The following is a 15,330-nucleotide window of genomic DNA, read 5'->3' on the forward strand; positions in this document are numbered from 1 at the left end:
TCCCGCGTCCCCCCGGACGGAGCTCCACAGGGTCGGTGCGGCACAGCCCGACTGGAGGAACCCGTCCCCGGGGAAAGCGTCATGGTGCCGGTCCCTGCACAGGTATGACAGGAACAAACTGACCCTGAAGGACATTCACAACTGCCAGTACGTGGCCTGCATGAACCCGACCTCAGGGTCCTTCACCATCGACCCCAGGCTGCAGGTACGCAGGACCCGCGGGGCCAGGGGCTGTGCCCCAGCGGGTTCGCTCTCCTGGGACCGGAGCCCAAAGCGGGTGGAGCGGGATGGATTGGGATGGGGTGAGATGGGGTTAGGACATGGTGGGGAACCTCGCAGTGCTGGCTGCCTGCATCAGCCCCTGGGGGCAAAGCTCCCGCCTGACTTTTTGCTCCTTTCTGCAGCGCCACTTCTGCGTCTTCGCCATGAGCTTTCCCGGCCAGGAGGCTCTGCTGACCGTGTACAGCACCATCCTCGCACAGCACCTGGCCCTGCAGAGGATGCCGCCGGCTGTCCAGAAGCTGCAGCCCCAGCTGGTAGCAGCAGCGCTGGGTGAGCCCCTGCCAAGCTGGGGGGGTGGGAAGGCGGTGCACGCCGGCATTGGCCCCTGGGGAATGCACCCGCACCCGCCGGCACCGGAAAACCCAACCACACCACAACCGGCCAGTGCCCTGGGAGCCCTACACAACACCTCCGCATCACGGCACCGTGCAAATTAAACCTCCGGTCCTCCTTTTCTCCTATTCACGTTCAAAACACAGCATCGTGTCCCTAGAAATGGTCCAACTAAAACCTCAGGCTTGTCCTATCGATTATCTCCCCTCCTGCCGAAGGTCACGGAGGGGAGAGCGAGCCAGGCTCAGGGATCCTGCCGGAGGCTGCAGTGGTCTCTGGGGACCTGCGCGCCTGCTCACCCTGTTTCCTGCTGACAGCTCTGCACCAGAAGGTTGCCTCCACCTTCTTGCCGACAGCCATCAAGTTCCACTATCTTTTCAACCTCCGCGACCTCTCCAACATATTCCAGGTAGTGAGAGGGTTGTTTCCTCTAAAACATCCTTATTCCTTTCTCTCCTTCATCGTGCATCCTTGCAGTGCACCATGTCCTTGAAAAGTACCATGACCTCTTCCCAAAGCCAACCTTTAAACTCAGCTCTGAGTAGCAGTAAAATAAACCCCTGAGGACTGAAGGATTCGTGTGTTTGTCAGGGCCTGTTGTTCTCCACCCCCGAATGTCTGAAAAGTCCCGTGGACTTGGTGCGTCTCTGGCTCCACGAAGCTGAGAGGGTGTACGGAGACAAGCTTGTCGATGAAAGGGATCAAAAAGGCTTTGGGAAGATGCTGGCGGACACCTGCAGAAAGTTCTTTGATGTAAGTTGTGCTGGAAAATGAGGGAGTGCCCCACCCCAGTGGGGCTGCACTGCCAGGCTGAGCTCCCCGGCACAGTGGAGTGGCACGGGCAGCAGTACCCCCCGGGTGCCCCACGGCTGAGCCCCACAGCTGGTCTCGCCTCTCCCAGGAACTCAGCGAAGACCTGGTGTTTGCCAAGCCCAACATCTACTGCCACTTCGCCCAGGGCATAGGGGAGTCCAAGTACCTGCCGGTGCCGAGCTGGACAGCTCTGAACAAGCTGCTGGGGGAAGCCTTGGACAACTACAACGAGGTGAACGCGGCGATGAGCCTGGTGAGTGCCCTGCTGCGGGCAGCTCAGCGCTGAGGCAGCGCTTGCACCGCAGAGACGCAGCTGCAGCATCGCTCTCACTCGGGTTTGTATGTTATGGGGCGTTCGCTGCTCTTCCTGCTGTGATTCAGAATATCAAACCTTCCCCTCCTGTTTTCTTCAGGTGCTCTTCGAAGACGCAGTGTCTCATATTTGCAGAATTAGTCGGATCTTAGAGTCTCCCCGGGGCAACGCTCTGCTGGTGGGGGTAGGAGGCAGTGGGAAGCAGAGTCTGGCGCGGCTAGCAGCATACATCAGCAATCTGAACGTGTTTCAGATTACGCTGAGGAAAGGCTATGGCATCCCAGACCTGAAGGTGAGCGCAGCTTTCCTCCCAGCCCCCTGGGGCAGTGCCGCCTGCTCGTGGGATGGATCCTGCAAACGTGGAGTGGTGCTAAGCCCCGTGGTGGCTCCGGTGCCTGGGGTGGGTGCGCAGAGCTCTGCTCTGCTCTTCTCTTCTCGCTGCGTCTGTGCACCGTGCGATCTGCTCAAAGGCGCTTTCTGAACACCCATGAGTCCTGTCCCGAGAGACTGCAGAGTTTCCCCAGACAGGGACGGGCAGGAGCCACTCGTGAGGGAGGTGCGGTGCAGGCAGCCCTGGCAGCTGGCCCCAACTCCGAGCAGAGCAGCAGGCACCCGGCACCTTCCCAAAGGCACCTTCCCAAAGGCTCCTTCCCAAAGGCACCCTCCTGGCTTCCCGGGGCGGCCAAGGGGCACCGGGCTGTGCCGACTTGATCACTTCAGAGAACAGCTCGGGGGGTCAAAGAGAGAGGGGGTGACGGTTTCTCTCTCCTGCCCCAGCTGGACCTCGCCTCCCAGTACATCAAGGCGGCCGTGAAAAACATCCCCACCGTGTTCCTGATGACAGACTCCCAAGTTGCTGAAGAATCGTTCCTGGTCCTAATCAATGACTTCTTGGCATCCGGAGAGGTGCCGGGGCTTTTTCAGGAAGATGACCTGGAAAACATTATCAGTGCCATGAGGCCCCAGATGAAGTTCCTCGGATTGCAAGATACAAGGGAAAACTGCTGGAAATTATTTATAGAAAAAGTCAGGCGTCAGTTAAAGGTGGGTGTTCAGTCAGGAGTGGGGTTTTGTTAGTGCTCCTGACTTGCCTAATCCAAAACCTATTTGCAGACAGGACAGAGAAAACCGTGGTTTCATTACACGGTGAAGGGTTTGGGTGAAAGATGTTTTCAAAGGCTCCCCAGCCTACGGTGCGCCCTCAGCCCCAGGGGCGCAGCTCTTCACACCCACATGTTTACCTCCCTTGGGGCAGAGCGGGGTGAGCAGCCTCCACAGCCGCGAGCCAGGGCCAGGCTGTGCTGGGCGCTCACAGGGATGCTGATGCTGGCACCGTGCTCGGCCGCTGGCCGCAGCCACCAGAGGGGATCCGGTGCCGGCCCCGACCCCGCTGAGAGGCACAGGGTGCACAGTCGCAGACCATCTGCCACGTACTGGGAAAGGGAGTTAATGGGTGGGAGGCAAAGTCCTGATCGCCAGCAGAAGAGTTTGCAGCGATGCAGAGCCCACAGCGATGCTCCTGCCATCCCGCACGCAAGCTCGGCCCCCGGCAGCAGGGACGCCCCACTTACCCACGGTGCTCTGCCCCAGGTCATCCTCTGCTTCTCCCCCGTGGGCTCAACCCTGCGGGTGCGGGCAAGGAGGTTCCCCGCCATGGTCAACTGCACGGCCATCGACTGGTTCCACGAGTGGCCGGAGGATGCGCTCGTGTCCGTCAGCAGCAGGTTCCTGGAGGAAACAGGGGACATCGAGGTGAGCTGGAACCCCAGGTCGGTGCATGCCAGAGCTGTGCCTGTGCACAGCCCTCTGTCCTGGGGGGCTGGGGAAACCGGGCTGCTTTGGGGAATGACCCGCACCTCTGCTGCTCTCCTTGTTGCAAAGTGCCCAGGGATGGGGGTCTGGCGTGACCCGGTGGTGCTGGGGGCAGCGAGCTGGGGATGGGGTCTGGGGTAAGCTCACAGCTGGCTCCAGGGTCAGAGCCTGCACCCCGACACCGTGCAGGTGGGGATGAACCTTTCCTTGTTTTCCGTTTGTCCTTAAAACACCACCACAGATAACAGCCTGAGAACAGCAGCTTTTCCCTAGTGCAGCCCAGGTTAGCCTGGGGGGTTAGAGCCAGGAAAACCAGAGTGGGGCTTAAGAACCAGCATCGTTAGTGCCGTGATCACTTACATTTCTCAGCCATGCGTTGTGCTGTTTAACGAAAAGCAGTGCTTTCCCTCCCAGCCTCTGTGGCTGCATGTGGAACCAACGCTGCGGGAAGGCTCGGTTCTACTCCAGCGTTGGCACCGCGTCCACACGGTGCAGCGGCTCACTGTCTGTGCTCCTGGTGCAGGCCAAGGTCAAGGTCTCCATCAGCCAGTTCATGTCCTACATCCACATGAGCGTTAAGGAGATGTCCAAGACCTACCTGGCCATGGAGAGACGCTATAATTACACCACGCCAAAGACCTTCCTGGAGCAGATAAAGCTCTACCAAAACCTGCTGTCAAAAAAAAGGAGCGAGCTCACCGCCAAGATTGAGAGGCTGGAGAAAGGGCTGATGAAGCTGCAGAGCACGACGTCGCAGGTGCCTGCGCACAGCATCATGCCCGCTGTGGGTCCAATGTGGGGGGGCGAGAGGAGGCGTGTCCCCACAGGGCAGTCATGGTGGCCGCGTGGCCGCGAGATCCCTGAGCTGTACCAAGCTGCCACTGCAAGGCCAGGTAGGGCTCAGCAGGATCAGCCCTCTGATCCCCTCCATTTCTCCCCCCCATCAAGGTGGACGACCTGAAAGCCAAGCTGGCGGTCCAGGAGGCAGAGCTGAAGCAGAAGAACGAGGACGCGGATAAACTGATCCACGTGGTGGGCGTTGAGACGGCGGAGGTCAGCAAGGAGAAAGCCATTGCTGATGAGGAGGAGCTGAAGGTCCAGGCCATCAACACGGTGCGTGGCGCTGAGCTGGTGCCGGGGTCCAACATGGGATGGGGCAGCGCAAGCTCTGTCGGCTCCAGCCGCTCACCCTGTCCCGTCCCTTTGCCTCCCCAGAATGTGGCCGAGAAGCAGCGAGCCTGCGAGACCGACCTGGCGAAAGCAGAGCCGGCACTTGTAGCCGCCCAGGAGGCCCTCAACACACTCAACAAGGTGGGCAACCCCTCAGTGGGAAGCGGGTCCCTGGCTGGTGCCAGCATCCCTGCACCGGGGCGATGCTCAGCGGCCCCATGGTCCCTTCCCAGAACAACCTGACAGAGCTGAAGTCCTTCGGGTCACCGCCCCAAGCGGTGGTGAACGTGACGGCAGCTGTGATGGTCCTGACAGCCCCCAGGGGCAAGATACCAAAGGATAAGAGCTGGAAGGCAGCAAAAGTGATGATGGGAAAAGTAGACACTTTCCTTGACACCTTAAAGAAGTTTGACAAGGAGAACATCCCCGAGGCCTGTCTCAAGGCGTTTCAGTGAGTCCATGGCCAGTTCCTGCCCTGCTTCCCAGCCCCCTGCCACAGGGCTGCCCTGGGCAGGGTGTCCAGGAGAGACCCTCACCCAGCGAGCACAGCGGGGTTCGAGGGGCAAGAGTGGGATCCAGGCATTTGCTCTGCTCTCCCACCCTGCTGCCCATTGGCAGACCAAGCCCCAGGGGGAGCGGGACAGGGCCACCGGCAGCCACAGCGCAGTTTCATAGCGCGGCATATTCTCCTGTTCCAGGCCCTACCAGTCAGACCCCAGTTTTGATCCGGAGTTCATAATGTCGAAGTCATCAGCCGCGGCAGGTCTGTGCTCCTGGTGCCTAAACATTGTTCGTTTCTACGAGGTGTTCTGCGAGGTGGAGCCCAAGAGGCGGGCGCTGGAGGAGGCCAACGCTGAGCTGGCGGAGGCACAAGAAAAACTCAGTCGCATTAAGAACAAAATTGCCGTAAGTGCGTGCCCCCTCCCGCAGCTCCTGGCCAGGGCCGGCTGCCGGAGCCAGCCGCTGTTTGCCTTGGCTGGCACCCGCCGCGGCCCCCCATCAGCCACCGGCAATTCAGCTGCGGGTCGCGGACAGAAGCCAAAAATGAGCGAGAAAGATTCTTACAATTCATATAACCTGGAGCCCAGGTGCAAGAGCTGCATCGTCACGACAGGGGCTGCTGCAAAGCTCCTTCGGGTCTGCAGAGCTCTCTCCTGGCCTGGCGGCTTACTGCAGCTGCACCGTGTGTGCAAGAGGTAACTGTAGACGTGTTGTCTTTTGAAGGACCTGAATGCTAACTTGGCAGCTCTCACTGCAGAATTTGAGAAAGCTACAGCTGAAAAAATCAAATGTCAGCAGGAGGCCGATGCGACCAACAGAGTCATCACGTTGGCGAACAGGTACCGTGCAAACACTGGCTCCAGAAGCGCTGGGACTGTCTTCTGCTCCCTGGCATTGCCTGGTGACGATGACACAGGGGCCATGGAAGCATCAGAGCCCCTCCCTCCCCCCAAAATTAAAAAATCCCGAGTATGAATTGGGCCAGAAATTCAGGGGGGGATGCAGCCGCGGAGCCGTGTGCCCCAGGTGAGGGCAGCCCGCCACCCGAGCAGAGGTGGGTTAATCCCAACAGTCTTTGGTGATGGCCGCCTGGGGCATCACGGCCGAGTCGTGTCCCCCCCCCCCGCACAGTGCCAGGCGCAGCTGCAGCAGTCACAGTCTCCTCTCACACCCCCCAGGCTCATCGGGGGCCTGGCATCTGAAAACGTCCGCTGGGCTGAGTCAGTGGAGATGCTCAGAGAGCAGGAGAAGACGCTGTGTGGAGACGTACTGCTGGTCTCCGCCTTCGTGTCCTACGTCGGCTACTTCACCAAGAAGTACAGGGCCGAGCTACTGGAGAAGCACTGGATCCCCTTCCTCAGCAGGCTGGCGGTGAGTGGCCACAGGTCCTGTCCCGGGGTGCCTGGGACTCTTTCCCCTCATGCCTTCCGGCACCGCGGGGGTCCCGCTCCTCCGTGGCCAGGCGCCCAATGGCCCCTCCCTGGCAGGTGCCCATCCCCGTCACCCCGGGGCTGGACCCTCTCAGCCTCCTCACCGACGCTGCTGACGTGGCTGCCTGGAGCAACCAGGGGCTGCCCAGCGATCGCACGTCCACCGAGAACGCCACCATCCTCTGCAACACCCAGCGATGGCCCCTTGTCGTGGACGCCCAGCTCCAGGGCATCAAGTGGATCAAGAACAAATACGGGGAGGAGCTGCGGGCCATCCGCCTGGGCCAGAGGAGGTGGGTTGGGTGTTGCGGGGCGGCGGCGGGCTGGGGCTGGAACGGCCCCCCTTCCCCTGCCACTGGAGGGGTGCGGGGCTCTGCAGCCCAGGGCACCCACATGCCCCATCAGACTCGGGACACCCGAGGGCAGCAGCGCTGATGGGGGCACCCGACACCTCCATGGGCTCTACGGGGGCTGGGGCTGGCAGAGCACCGGGGGGGTCCCACCAGGGCACAGAGGCTGGAGGGCGTTCGCCTGAACTTGCCCGAGCTCCCCGCAGCGCACGCACGCTCGCCCCACGCCGCACCTCCCTCCCCTCTCGGACGCAGCTATCTGGACACCATCGAGCAGGCGGTTTCCGAAGGACAGACGCTGCTGATCGAAGATGTCGGCGAGACAGTGGAGCCGGTGCTGGACCATCTGCTGGGCAGGAACACCATCAAGAAGGGCAGGTCAGCACACCCTGTTCTCTGGCGCCAAGGAGTTTCACCTGCTCTGAGCAACCACTTGCTGCCCTAAAAATGCCTATTTGTGCCCCTTTGCTTGACAGCGGCTGGGGCCTGATCCTTCCCCATGCACATGAAAGCCTCTGGCCATATCCCCTAGTTTCCTCCGGGTATTTCTCAGTGGGGACACTTGTAGTTGATGTGATGTTTCGGACCGTTCTGGTCTGCAGAGTCCAGTTCATTTAGTGGTTTAAGAAGAGCGTGTTCCCTGGTGCACCTGCAATAAGGTGTGATAAACTGGGAGGGTTCTCTTGGCAGACACAGAAGCTATTCTGTGATGGGGCTTTTGCTGAGAATCCCCTGCCCCATCTCCCCCGCCCCACTAGGCACTGCCAGCCCTGCTGCAGGCAGTGCTGCCTTCCCCGGACACCACCGACCTTCCTGGCCACGTTTCCCAGGGTCTGGCGAGGGCCGGTCCCCCGGGACTGCAGGGACAGGGCTCTGGGGCTGCTGGGGCGGGAGCTGCACCACCCTCCCCTTGCATTGCGGCACGGTGCGTGCAAGCAGCGTGAGCCCAGAAGCTGTCTGAGAGCTGCAGGCAGGGCAGCCGCCAGCTCCTTCTGCTCCTCCGGCCTTTGCCCTGCCAGGGCTCTTTTGGCACTTCTGCCCTTGCTACGCCTTTTCCCGACCAGAGAAATACATCTGGAGTGGCCGGGAACAGTACACGGGTTGAGGGTTTCTGTCTGTGACAAGTTACTGCCAAGTGTACAGAAATTAATTTGTTTAATTAACTGAACAGATACATTAGGATAGGAGATAAAGAAGTGGAATATCACCCGCGCTTCCGCCTGATTCTGCACACCAAATATTCCAACCCTCACTACAAGCCAGAGGTGCAGGCTCAGTGCACCCTGATCAACTTCTTGGTGACCCGGGAGGGACTGGAGGACCAGCTCCTGGCTGCTGTGGTGGCCAAAGAGCGGCCAGACCTGGAGACCCTGAAGGTACAAACCCGGCTGCCAGCGAGATGGTAGCAGAGAGTGGCCCCGGGGGAGCTGCGGTGGCTTTGCTGGCAGGGAGCAATGAGGCTGCACCTCTGTGAGCTTGCTGTTGCTTATCGAGAGCCGAGCGAGCCCCGATCAGAGCCTGCCATCTGCGTGGGCAGCTTGGGGTCCACCATTGCCCCACGGAGCCTGGCGCTGCCACGGGCGCACTCGCCGCGTCACCCTGCGGGTGACAGCGCATCCCAGGAGGGGCCATGTCCACCCTCCTCTTGCACCGGCACTTTGGTGACAGCATGAAAAACTTGGCTGGTTTCTCAGAGACCCGTAGCTCAGCTGACAGGTACCTCAGTATGGGCTGCACTTGTAAAGGGAGAATTTATAATGAGTAGAAGATAAAGCCAGCAGAACTGCTGATGGTCCACAGCCTGTTGCATGCAGTTTGTTAGGGAGCGCCCAGTGTAAGTCACGGTGATTGATGCCAGAGTTTCGCCGCGGTCTCTTGAATGACGCGCGTCTCTCCGGGGCGCTGGTGTTGTAGGCAAACCTCACAAAGAGCCAGAATGAGTTCAAGATCAAGCTGAAGGAGCTGGAGGATTCCCTGCTCGCCCGGCTGTCTGCTGCCACAGGGGACTTCCTGGGGGACATGGCGCTGGTGGAGAACCTGGAAACAACGAAGCGCACAGCCATGGAAATTGAGGAAAAAGTAAGTGAGCTGCCCCGGAGCTGGTGCTGCGGTGCCGCAGGCAGTGGGAGAGCTCTCCCGGACCACACCAGGCACCCAGTGCTCAGCAGGAGGTTGGGTGCTGCTTTGGCACGTGCCAGGATGCAGGATAACACCCACCTTCATGTGCATCAAGGTGAAAGAAGCTAAAGTCACCGAAGTCCAAATAAATGTCGCTAGAGAAAACTACAGGCCGGTGGCAGAGCGAGCATCCCTGCTGTACTTCATCCTGAGTGACCTCAACAAGATCAACCCCATCTACCAGTTCTCTCTCAAGGTAGATGTGGAGCAAGGAGGGAATTGGTTTGTACGGGCAGGACAGGGCTTGGGGGATCTCGGAGATTTGGTGTTTCAGCATTTATGCTGCTAACAAAACACCCAGCAGCCTGGACACTGAGCTGCCCACCCGGCTCTTCCTCAGGCATTCAACGGGGTCTTCGAGAAAGCCATTCAGCGCACGGCCCCTGACGACGACATCAAGCAAAGGGTGATCAACCTGACGGATGAGATCACCTACTCGGTCTATATGTACACCGCACGGGGACTCTTTGAGAGAGACAAACTCATTTTCCTGGCCCAGGTTGCTTTCCAGGTAACGCGTTCAAATGTTTGGGGCTTCTGTTGTATAACACTGTATGTGAGTTCATGTTGGTTTAGACAGATTGTTCTCTTACTTCTGTGCTGCTGCTGGATGCTTAGTAGCTTCTCGCCCGGAGCGCAGCCCCTCAAGGCCGTGTGTGCCAGGGCGGTCGTGACGCTGCACTCTCAACCCACCAGGTCCTGGCAATCAAGAAAGAAGTGAACCCCATGGAGCTGGACTTTCTTCTGCGCTTCCCTTCCAAGGCCGGCGTCACATCCCCCGTGGACTTCCTGCAGTCCCAGGGCTGGGGTGGCATCAAGGTTGGTCCACGCGGTCGCCCACTGTGTCAAGGTGATGCCAGCACGGCCCCCAGCGCAGCAGGTCCGGGGTCACCTGCAGCACCTGGGAGGGTCCGCAAAGCCCCCCTGTCCCATGCAACTCGTGAGACCTGGCACGTCCCAGCCCCTGGCAGGGGCTGTGGGATGGCAGCGTGTGGGCGGCGCGAGGGTCCGCACTCAGCCCTGCAGCAGGCAGTGGGGTCAGCCGTTCAGCTGACCGAGCGCCAGAGACAGCCTGTCCCACTGCTCCCCCTCCTCTGCACGTCCCACTCACCCCAGGGGCTGAGGGAAAGCCCAGACGGGCTGCTCGCGCCGGCAGGAGGAGGCAGCTGGCGAGGTTGTGTCTCGGCAGCATTTTGGACTGTCAGTGTTCCCCGTGTGCTTGGCTCCTTGCCCGTGAGCTCGGGGGTGTCTGAGCAATGCCCCGCCAGCCCCCACGCATCATACCCCTTTCACCGGGCATCCTTGGCATCCCGGGGATGCCTCTGGGACCCCCCAACGCAGCCATGCCCGGCGGAGGGCAGGTCTGGCAGCCTGTCTGGGCTGATGGAGCAGGGCTGCAGGACCCCTCAGGGCCTGGCTGTGGCACAGCAATGTCCCCGCGTGCACACAGCTCCACGGGGACTCCTGCAGCCTTGGGGTCCCTGAGGACGAGCAGAGCCCGGGAGTGATTTAGCCCTTCTCTGCGGGACCTGAAGGTGCTCTCGGAAATGGAAGAGTTCAAGAACTTGGACAGTGACATCGAGGGCTCGGCAAAGCGATGGAAAAAGTTTGTGGAGTCCGAGGTGCCGGAGAAGGAGGTGTTCCCCAAGGAGTGGAAGAACAAGTCAGCCCTGCAGAAGCTGTGCATGCTGCGGTGCATGCGGCCGGACAGAATGACCTACGCCATCAGGTGCACCGGCGCCCTCCCGGGGCAGGTGGCACAGCGCTCTGCATGCCAGCTGCGCCAAATGACTGCTTTTGTTCCTAACTCACATTACGGTTTTATTTTTCTGTAGGAACTTTGTGGAAGAGAAGATGGGGAGCAAGTTCGTGGAAGGAAGGAGCGTCGAGCTCTCCAAGGCGTACAAGGAGAGCAGCCCCTCCACACCCCTGTTCTTCATTCTCTCCCCTGGCGTCGACCCACTGAAAGACGTGGAGGCCCTGGGTGAGCCGCTGCCCTCTCCTCAGCTGGCACCAGCCCATGATGGCTGCGTGCTGCTGCTGGTTTGAGCAACGAATGGCCAGAGCTGCGCAGCCCCATCTTCAAACGCCTAACAAAAAAGGCGTCTCACACCGCGGCGGTTTCCTCCCCTCCCCAGGCAGAAAGCTGAACTTCACCATCGACAATGGCAGGATCCACAACGTGTCGCTGGGGCAGGGCCAGGAGGCCGTGGCAGAACGGGCCCTGGAGGTGGCGGCCACGCAGGGGCACTGGGTCATCCTGCAGGTGGGTGGGGGGGGCACCAGGGCACACTGCAGGGCACGCAGCCCTGCTGGCAACCGGGCACACCGGGGCGCACCACGGGGCGCTCAGCCCTGCTGGCAACCGGGCACACCGGGGCGCACCACGGGGCGCTCAGCCCTGCCAGCCGCCAGACATGGCTCAGCGTCCCTGTTGACACTAAGGTGGTATCTGGGATGGCTGAAGCTCAGGCAACGGTGGCAGCTGCTCCGCTCCGGTGCATTAGCAGTCATGCACAGTCTCGGTGCTCAGCCCACGCAGTGGCCGGGTCCAGGCTTGTCCTCGGTGAGGGCAGAGCCGGGAGCAGGGAGGGGACTGGGGGCAGCAGCAGCACCGACAGCAGGAAGGCGCTGCACTGCCTTGAGCAGGGGCAGCGGGAAGAGGGGCAGGGAGGGACACAAGGGGCTCAAGGAAACAGGGGAGCGGGGGGAAGTGCAGTGCCCCTCGCTCCCTGCAATGACAGGGGGACACAGTACCAGCGGGCAAGGGCTGGGGCATGATGGCCCCGTACCCTCACTGCACCGCCACGGGCAAGGCAGGAGGCGAGGGGACATCCAGGACGGACAGACCTTCGGTGTGTACCAAACACCGCTGGCCTACTCCAAGGGAACCAGAGAAGGGCCACAGAGTAGGAAACTGGCAACAGAGAGTGGAGGCCAAAAGCGTGGGAGGCCGTCCAAAGAGGATGGTGGCCCTGCAGTGGGGGTGCAGGGTTTTTCATGGTGTACCCCACATGATGGCAGTGACACTGCCTGGGTTAGTTGGGTGTCCCCAGCCCGAGCGGTGCCGTGTTGTGCTGCACCTGCTCTCTGTGGAACTACAGTAGGAATTTGGGGGGAAGAACGGATTCCCGAGGTTATACTTCAGCCCAAGCAGTACAGGAGGGGTTCCTGTTGCAGAACATCCACCTGGTGGCCCGGTGGCTGGGCACGCTGGAGAAGATGGTGGAGCAGTACAGCCTGGGTAGCCACACTGACTACCGGGTGTTCATGAGTGCCGAGCCAGCCCCCAGCCCCGAGGCACACATCATCCCGCAGGGACTGCTGGAAAATGCCATCAAAATCACCAGTGAGCCGCCGACGGGCATGTATGCCAACCTGCACAAAGCCCTCGACCTCTTCACCCAGGTACCCTCGCCCCACCGTGGTTGCGCTGTGCACAGCCGGTTCCTTTCAACCTGTTTTGGATCAGCGTGTCCAGCTCACCCCGTCCTTGGGGTTTCACAGGCTGAGCATCTTCGGGGGCGTCACTGCAGACACGGACGCTGCGCCAGAAGCCAGCCCACCCCCAGGCCCATCCTCCTGGGGGTGCCCAGAGCCCCCATTTGTCAGGATGTGATTTAGGGGTAACCAGAGCTGCCTGAGGGTTCCTGAACCAGGGAGGCTGCTATATTACTGGTGCCTTTCCCAAGGCTGAATGTCGAGCTGCTGCAGCTTAGTGCCACGAACAAGCTGCCCCGACTCTCAGCGGGGTGTACCTGTGTGTGTGGATTCCTAATTTTTTTATAAATACATGAGTGCAAAAATTTACCAACTAGCATATCTTTAAAAGATAATTTTATGCTTTTTTTTTTTTTTTAAATAAACATCCTTCAGTTCTCCTTTGCCATCATCTTAATTTTCTTGAATAGATGGATGGCCAATCGCGATATTCACTCATTCACTTGCAAACCCACTCTCATTTTTATTCCACTGCAGGACACGTTAGAGATGTGCAGCAAGGAAATTGAGTTCAAATGCATCTTGTTTGCGCTCTGTTACTTCCACGCGGTGGTGGCCGAGCGGCGCAAGTTTGGTGCTCAGGGCTGGAACAGACCTTACCCCTTCAACAACGGTGACCTGACCATATCGATTAACGTCCTGTACAACTACTTGGAGGCTAACCCCAAGGTAAGGGACTTACAAAGTGATCATATCTCAGCACAATACACACTATGACAACCAACCTTTTTTAAAAAAAAAATTCATCTGTTTGCTGCACAAATGCCTTCTCTCGAGGAAACACAGCATTGCCAGTAGTTCTTCCCCTCCTCCCCAGGGAGCTGCCTGCACACTCTGGCAGGTGAAGGTGCAGAGTCTTCAGCACGACTGAGCTGGGTGGAAAGCGGGCGCTTAGCACCGGGCTAGGACGAGTGCCTGCTCTGGCTCAGGCCTCGGTGCTTTGTTGGGTTGGTTTTTTGTAAATTACTTTCCACCTAAAAGGCAAAGCCTGCCCCGAGACCGAAGGTGCAACGAGCAGGATTGAGGTCTCACCCTTCGGAGAGTCCTGCTTTCTCCTGGCCTTACAGACATGATCAACGTTGATCTGAATAAAGACGGGATGACAGGGGTTCAAAGTATGGATGGCTGTGTCCATACCGGGACAAGGTGAAATCTGTGGGCGAACACAAGAGACACCCAAGACAAGGTCCCCTGTCTTGCTCCCCTTCACTCTGTCACCGAGCTTCTGCGGGTCCAGGCTCTGTCACTTCCCTGGACGCTGGACAGGTCAACCCGGGAGCCATTGCTCTGTGACCCCGCAGCTCTACAGTCGTGTGCAGCTTCCCCGGGCTGCAGGGGACTTCTGGGGAGCCACACAGGCTACAGAAACCCCACGGTGAGCCTCTCCTTGTAGGTACCGTGGGATGATCTCCGGTACCTCTTTGGTGAAATCATGTACGGGGGACATATCACAGACGACTGGGACCGCCGGCTGTGTCGGACTTACCTGAGTGAATACGTCCGTGTGGAGATGCTGGAAGGGGAAGTGTACTTAGCTCCAGGGTTTTTGATCCCTCCCAGCTTGGATTACAAGGTAAGAAAGATTAGCGTTGCAATTTGCTGTGGAAAGCCACTGCTCTGGATAAACGCGCACTAGTCAGACTTCCCTCATGCTAACCAAGGGGAAAAAAAAAAGTTTCAATCCCATGGAAACATGCAGAATCGCTGCAAAAATAATTCCTGTGGCTGGGGTGGCAAGGGAAAAACTTAGGTAAGACGTGAGTAAAAAAAAACATCTTGAATAAGCAATGCCAGCTAGCTGTGAAGCACCACCACCACCAAAAAGCGATGACGTATTTTCAAGGCTGAAGCAAAATTCAGGCTCCTTTATACGTATCTGCTAAACTAACGTCAGCGCCTGCCCTGCGCTTAGGGTTACCACGAGTACATCGATGACAACCTGCCACCGGAGAGCCCCTACTTGTACGGCCTTCACCCCAACGCAGAAATTGGCTTCCTGACCGTCACTTCGGACAGGCTTTTTCGGACAGTTTTGGAAATGCAGCCTAAAGAATCAGACGCTGGAGGAGGCTCAGGTGTCTCCCGAGAGGAAAAGGCAAGTAAAGTTTCTGCCTCTTTACAGTAAACAATGACAATTCAGAGGCCAGATGGAGAGGACAGATATGGGCCCACACACAACGGACAGGAGAATATGACCTGTCATAATAACCGATTTCTTACCAGCGCAGGACAGTACAGAGATGTGATTCTAGCCCAGTACCTACTGCTACAAACTGTCAGCCTGGAGAAGGGGGAGCTGCTAGCGCAGAGCTATCGAGACACGCTGCAGTCTCCGCTCAGCTGGACGCTCCTGTCAAGTTTTTAAGTATATTTGCACTTGGTTTCTCTGTGACCAGCCTCTCCTTTCCATTTCAGTAACTTTACCGGTCTTTGGCACTGGTAATGTAATTGAACACGAGCGAACGCTTCACCGCTCCACAGCTGCTGAGAAGGCAGCACTGATACCGCAGCCCAGGGCAGCCAAAGTACTGGCCGCGGCTGCCTATTTGTCCCTGTCCCATCTGCAGCTCTCTCCCCTCTCCCCTGCTCTTGCATCAGTCTAGATCCCAGGCAGGCAGGCAGCTGGTCACGCAGATCGTAAGACCAT

At 59.0% G+C, this 15,330-nt stretch overlaps 1 protein-coding gene across 2 annotated transcripts in view; it reads left to right on the forward strand.

Annotated features, from left to right (window-relative positions):
- DNAH17 (dynein axonemal heavy chain 17) overlaps nucleotides 1-15,330 on the forward strand; it is a 39,112-nt gene that overhangs the window by 20,718 nt on the left and 3,064 nt on the right. For both annotated transcript variants that reach the window (XM_076353433.1, XM_076353434.1), the window contains 29 exons: nucleotides 103-205; nucleotides 405-552; nucleotides 933-1,024; nucleotides 1,207-1,368; nucleotides 1,517-1,681; nucleotides 1,842-2,033; nucleotides 2,519-2,785; nucleotides 3,332-3,493; nucleotides 4,077-4,310; nucleotides 4,502-4,666; nucleotides 4,769-4,864; nucleotides 4,957-5,174; nucleotides 5,422-5,629; nucleotides 5,948-6,063; nucleotides 6,403-6,595; nucleotides 6,712-6,947; nucleotides 7,260-7,382; nucleotides 8,176-8,380; nucleotides 8,919-9,083; nucleotides 9,238-9,378; nucleotides 9,523-9,693; nucleotides 9,879-10,001; nucleotides 10,718-10,911; nucleotides 11,018-11,166; nucleotides 11,321-11,448; nucleotides 12,363-12,590; nucleotides 13,161-13,352; nucleotides 14,077-14,256; nucleotides 14,596-14,778. In XM_076353433.1, the coding sequence (XP_076209548.1) occupies nucleotides 103-205; nucleotides 405-552; nucleotides 933-1,024; nucleotides 1,207-1,368; nucleotides 1,517-1,681; nucleotides 1,842-2,033; nucleotides 2,519-2,785; nucleotides 3,332-3,493; nucleotides 4,077-4,310; nucleotides 4,502-4,666; nucleotides 4,769-4,864; nucleotides 4,957-5,174; nucleotides 5,422-5,629; nucleotides 5,948-6,063; nucleotides 6,403-6,595; nucleotides 6,712-6,947; nucleotides 7,260-7,382; nucleotides 8,176-8,380; nucleotides 8,919-9,083; nucleotides 9,238-9,378; nucleotides 9,523-9,693; nucleotides 9,879-10,001; nucleotides 10,718-10,911; nucleotides 11,018-11,166; nucleotides 11,321-11,448; nucleotides 12,363-12,590; nucleotides 13,161-13,352; nucleotides 14,077-14,256; nucleotides 14,596-14,778 (4,939 nt within the window). The remainder of the gene's footprint in view (nucleotides 1-102; nucleotides 206-404; nucleotides 553-932; nucleotides 1,025-1,206; nucleotides 1,369-1,516; nucleotides 1,682-1,841; nucleotides 2,034-2,518; nucleotides 2,786-3,331; nucleotides 3,494-4,076; nucleotides 4,311-4,501; nucleotides 4,667-4,768; nucleotides 4,865-4,956; nucleotides 5,175-5,421; nucleotides 5,630-5,947; nucleotides 6,064-6,402; nucleotides 6,596-6,711; nucleotides 6,948-7,259; nucleotides 7,383-8,175; nucleotides 8,381-8,918; nucleotides 9,084-9,237; nucleotides 9,379-9,522; nucleotides 9,694-9,878; nucleotides 10,002-10,717; nucleotides 10,912-11,017; nucleotides 11,167-11,320; nucleotides 11,449-12,362; nucleotides 12,591-13,160; nucleotides 13,353-14,076; nucleotides 14,257-14,595; nucleotides 14,779-15,330) is intronic.

Source organism: Aptenodytes patagonicus, chromosome 16 (assembly GCF_965638725.1).
Source record: "Aptenodytes patagonicus chromosome 16, bAptPat1.pri.cur, whole genome shotgun sequence".
Taxonomy (NCBI): Eukaryota; Metazoa; Chordata; class Aves; order Sphenisciformes; family Spheniscidae; genus Aptenodytes; species Aptenodytes patagonicus.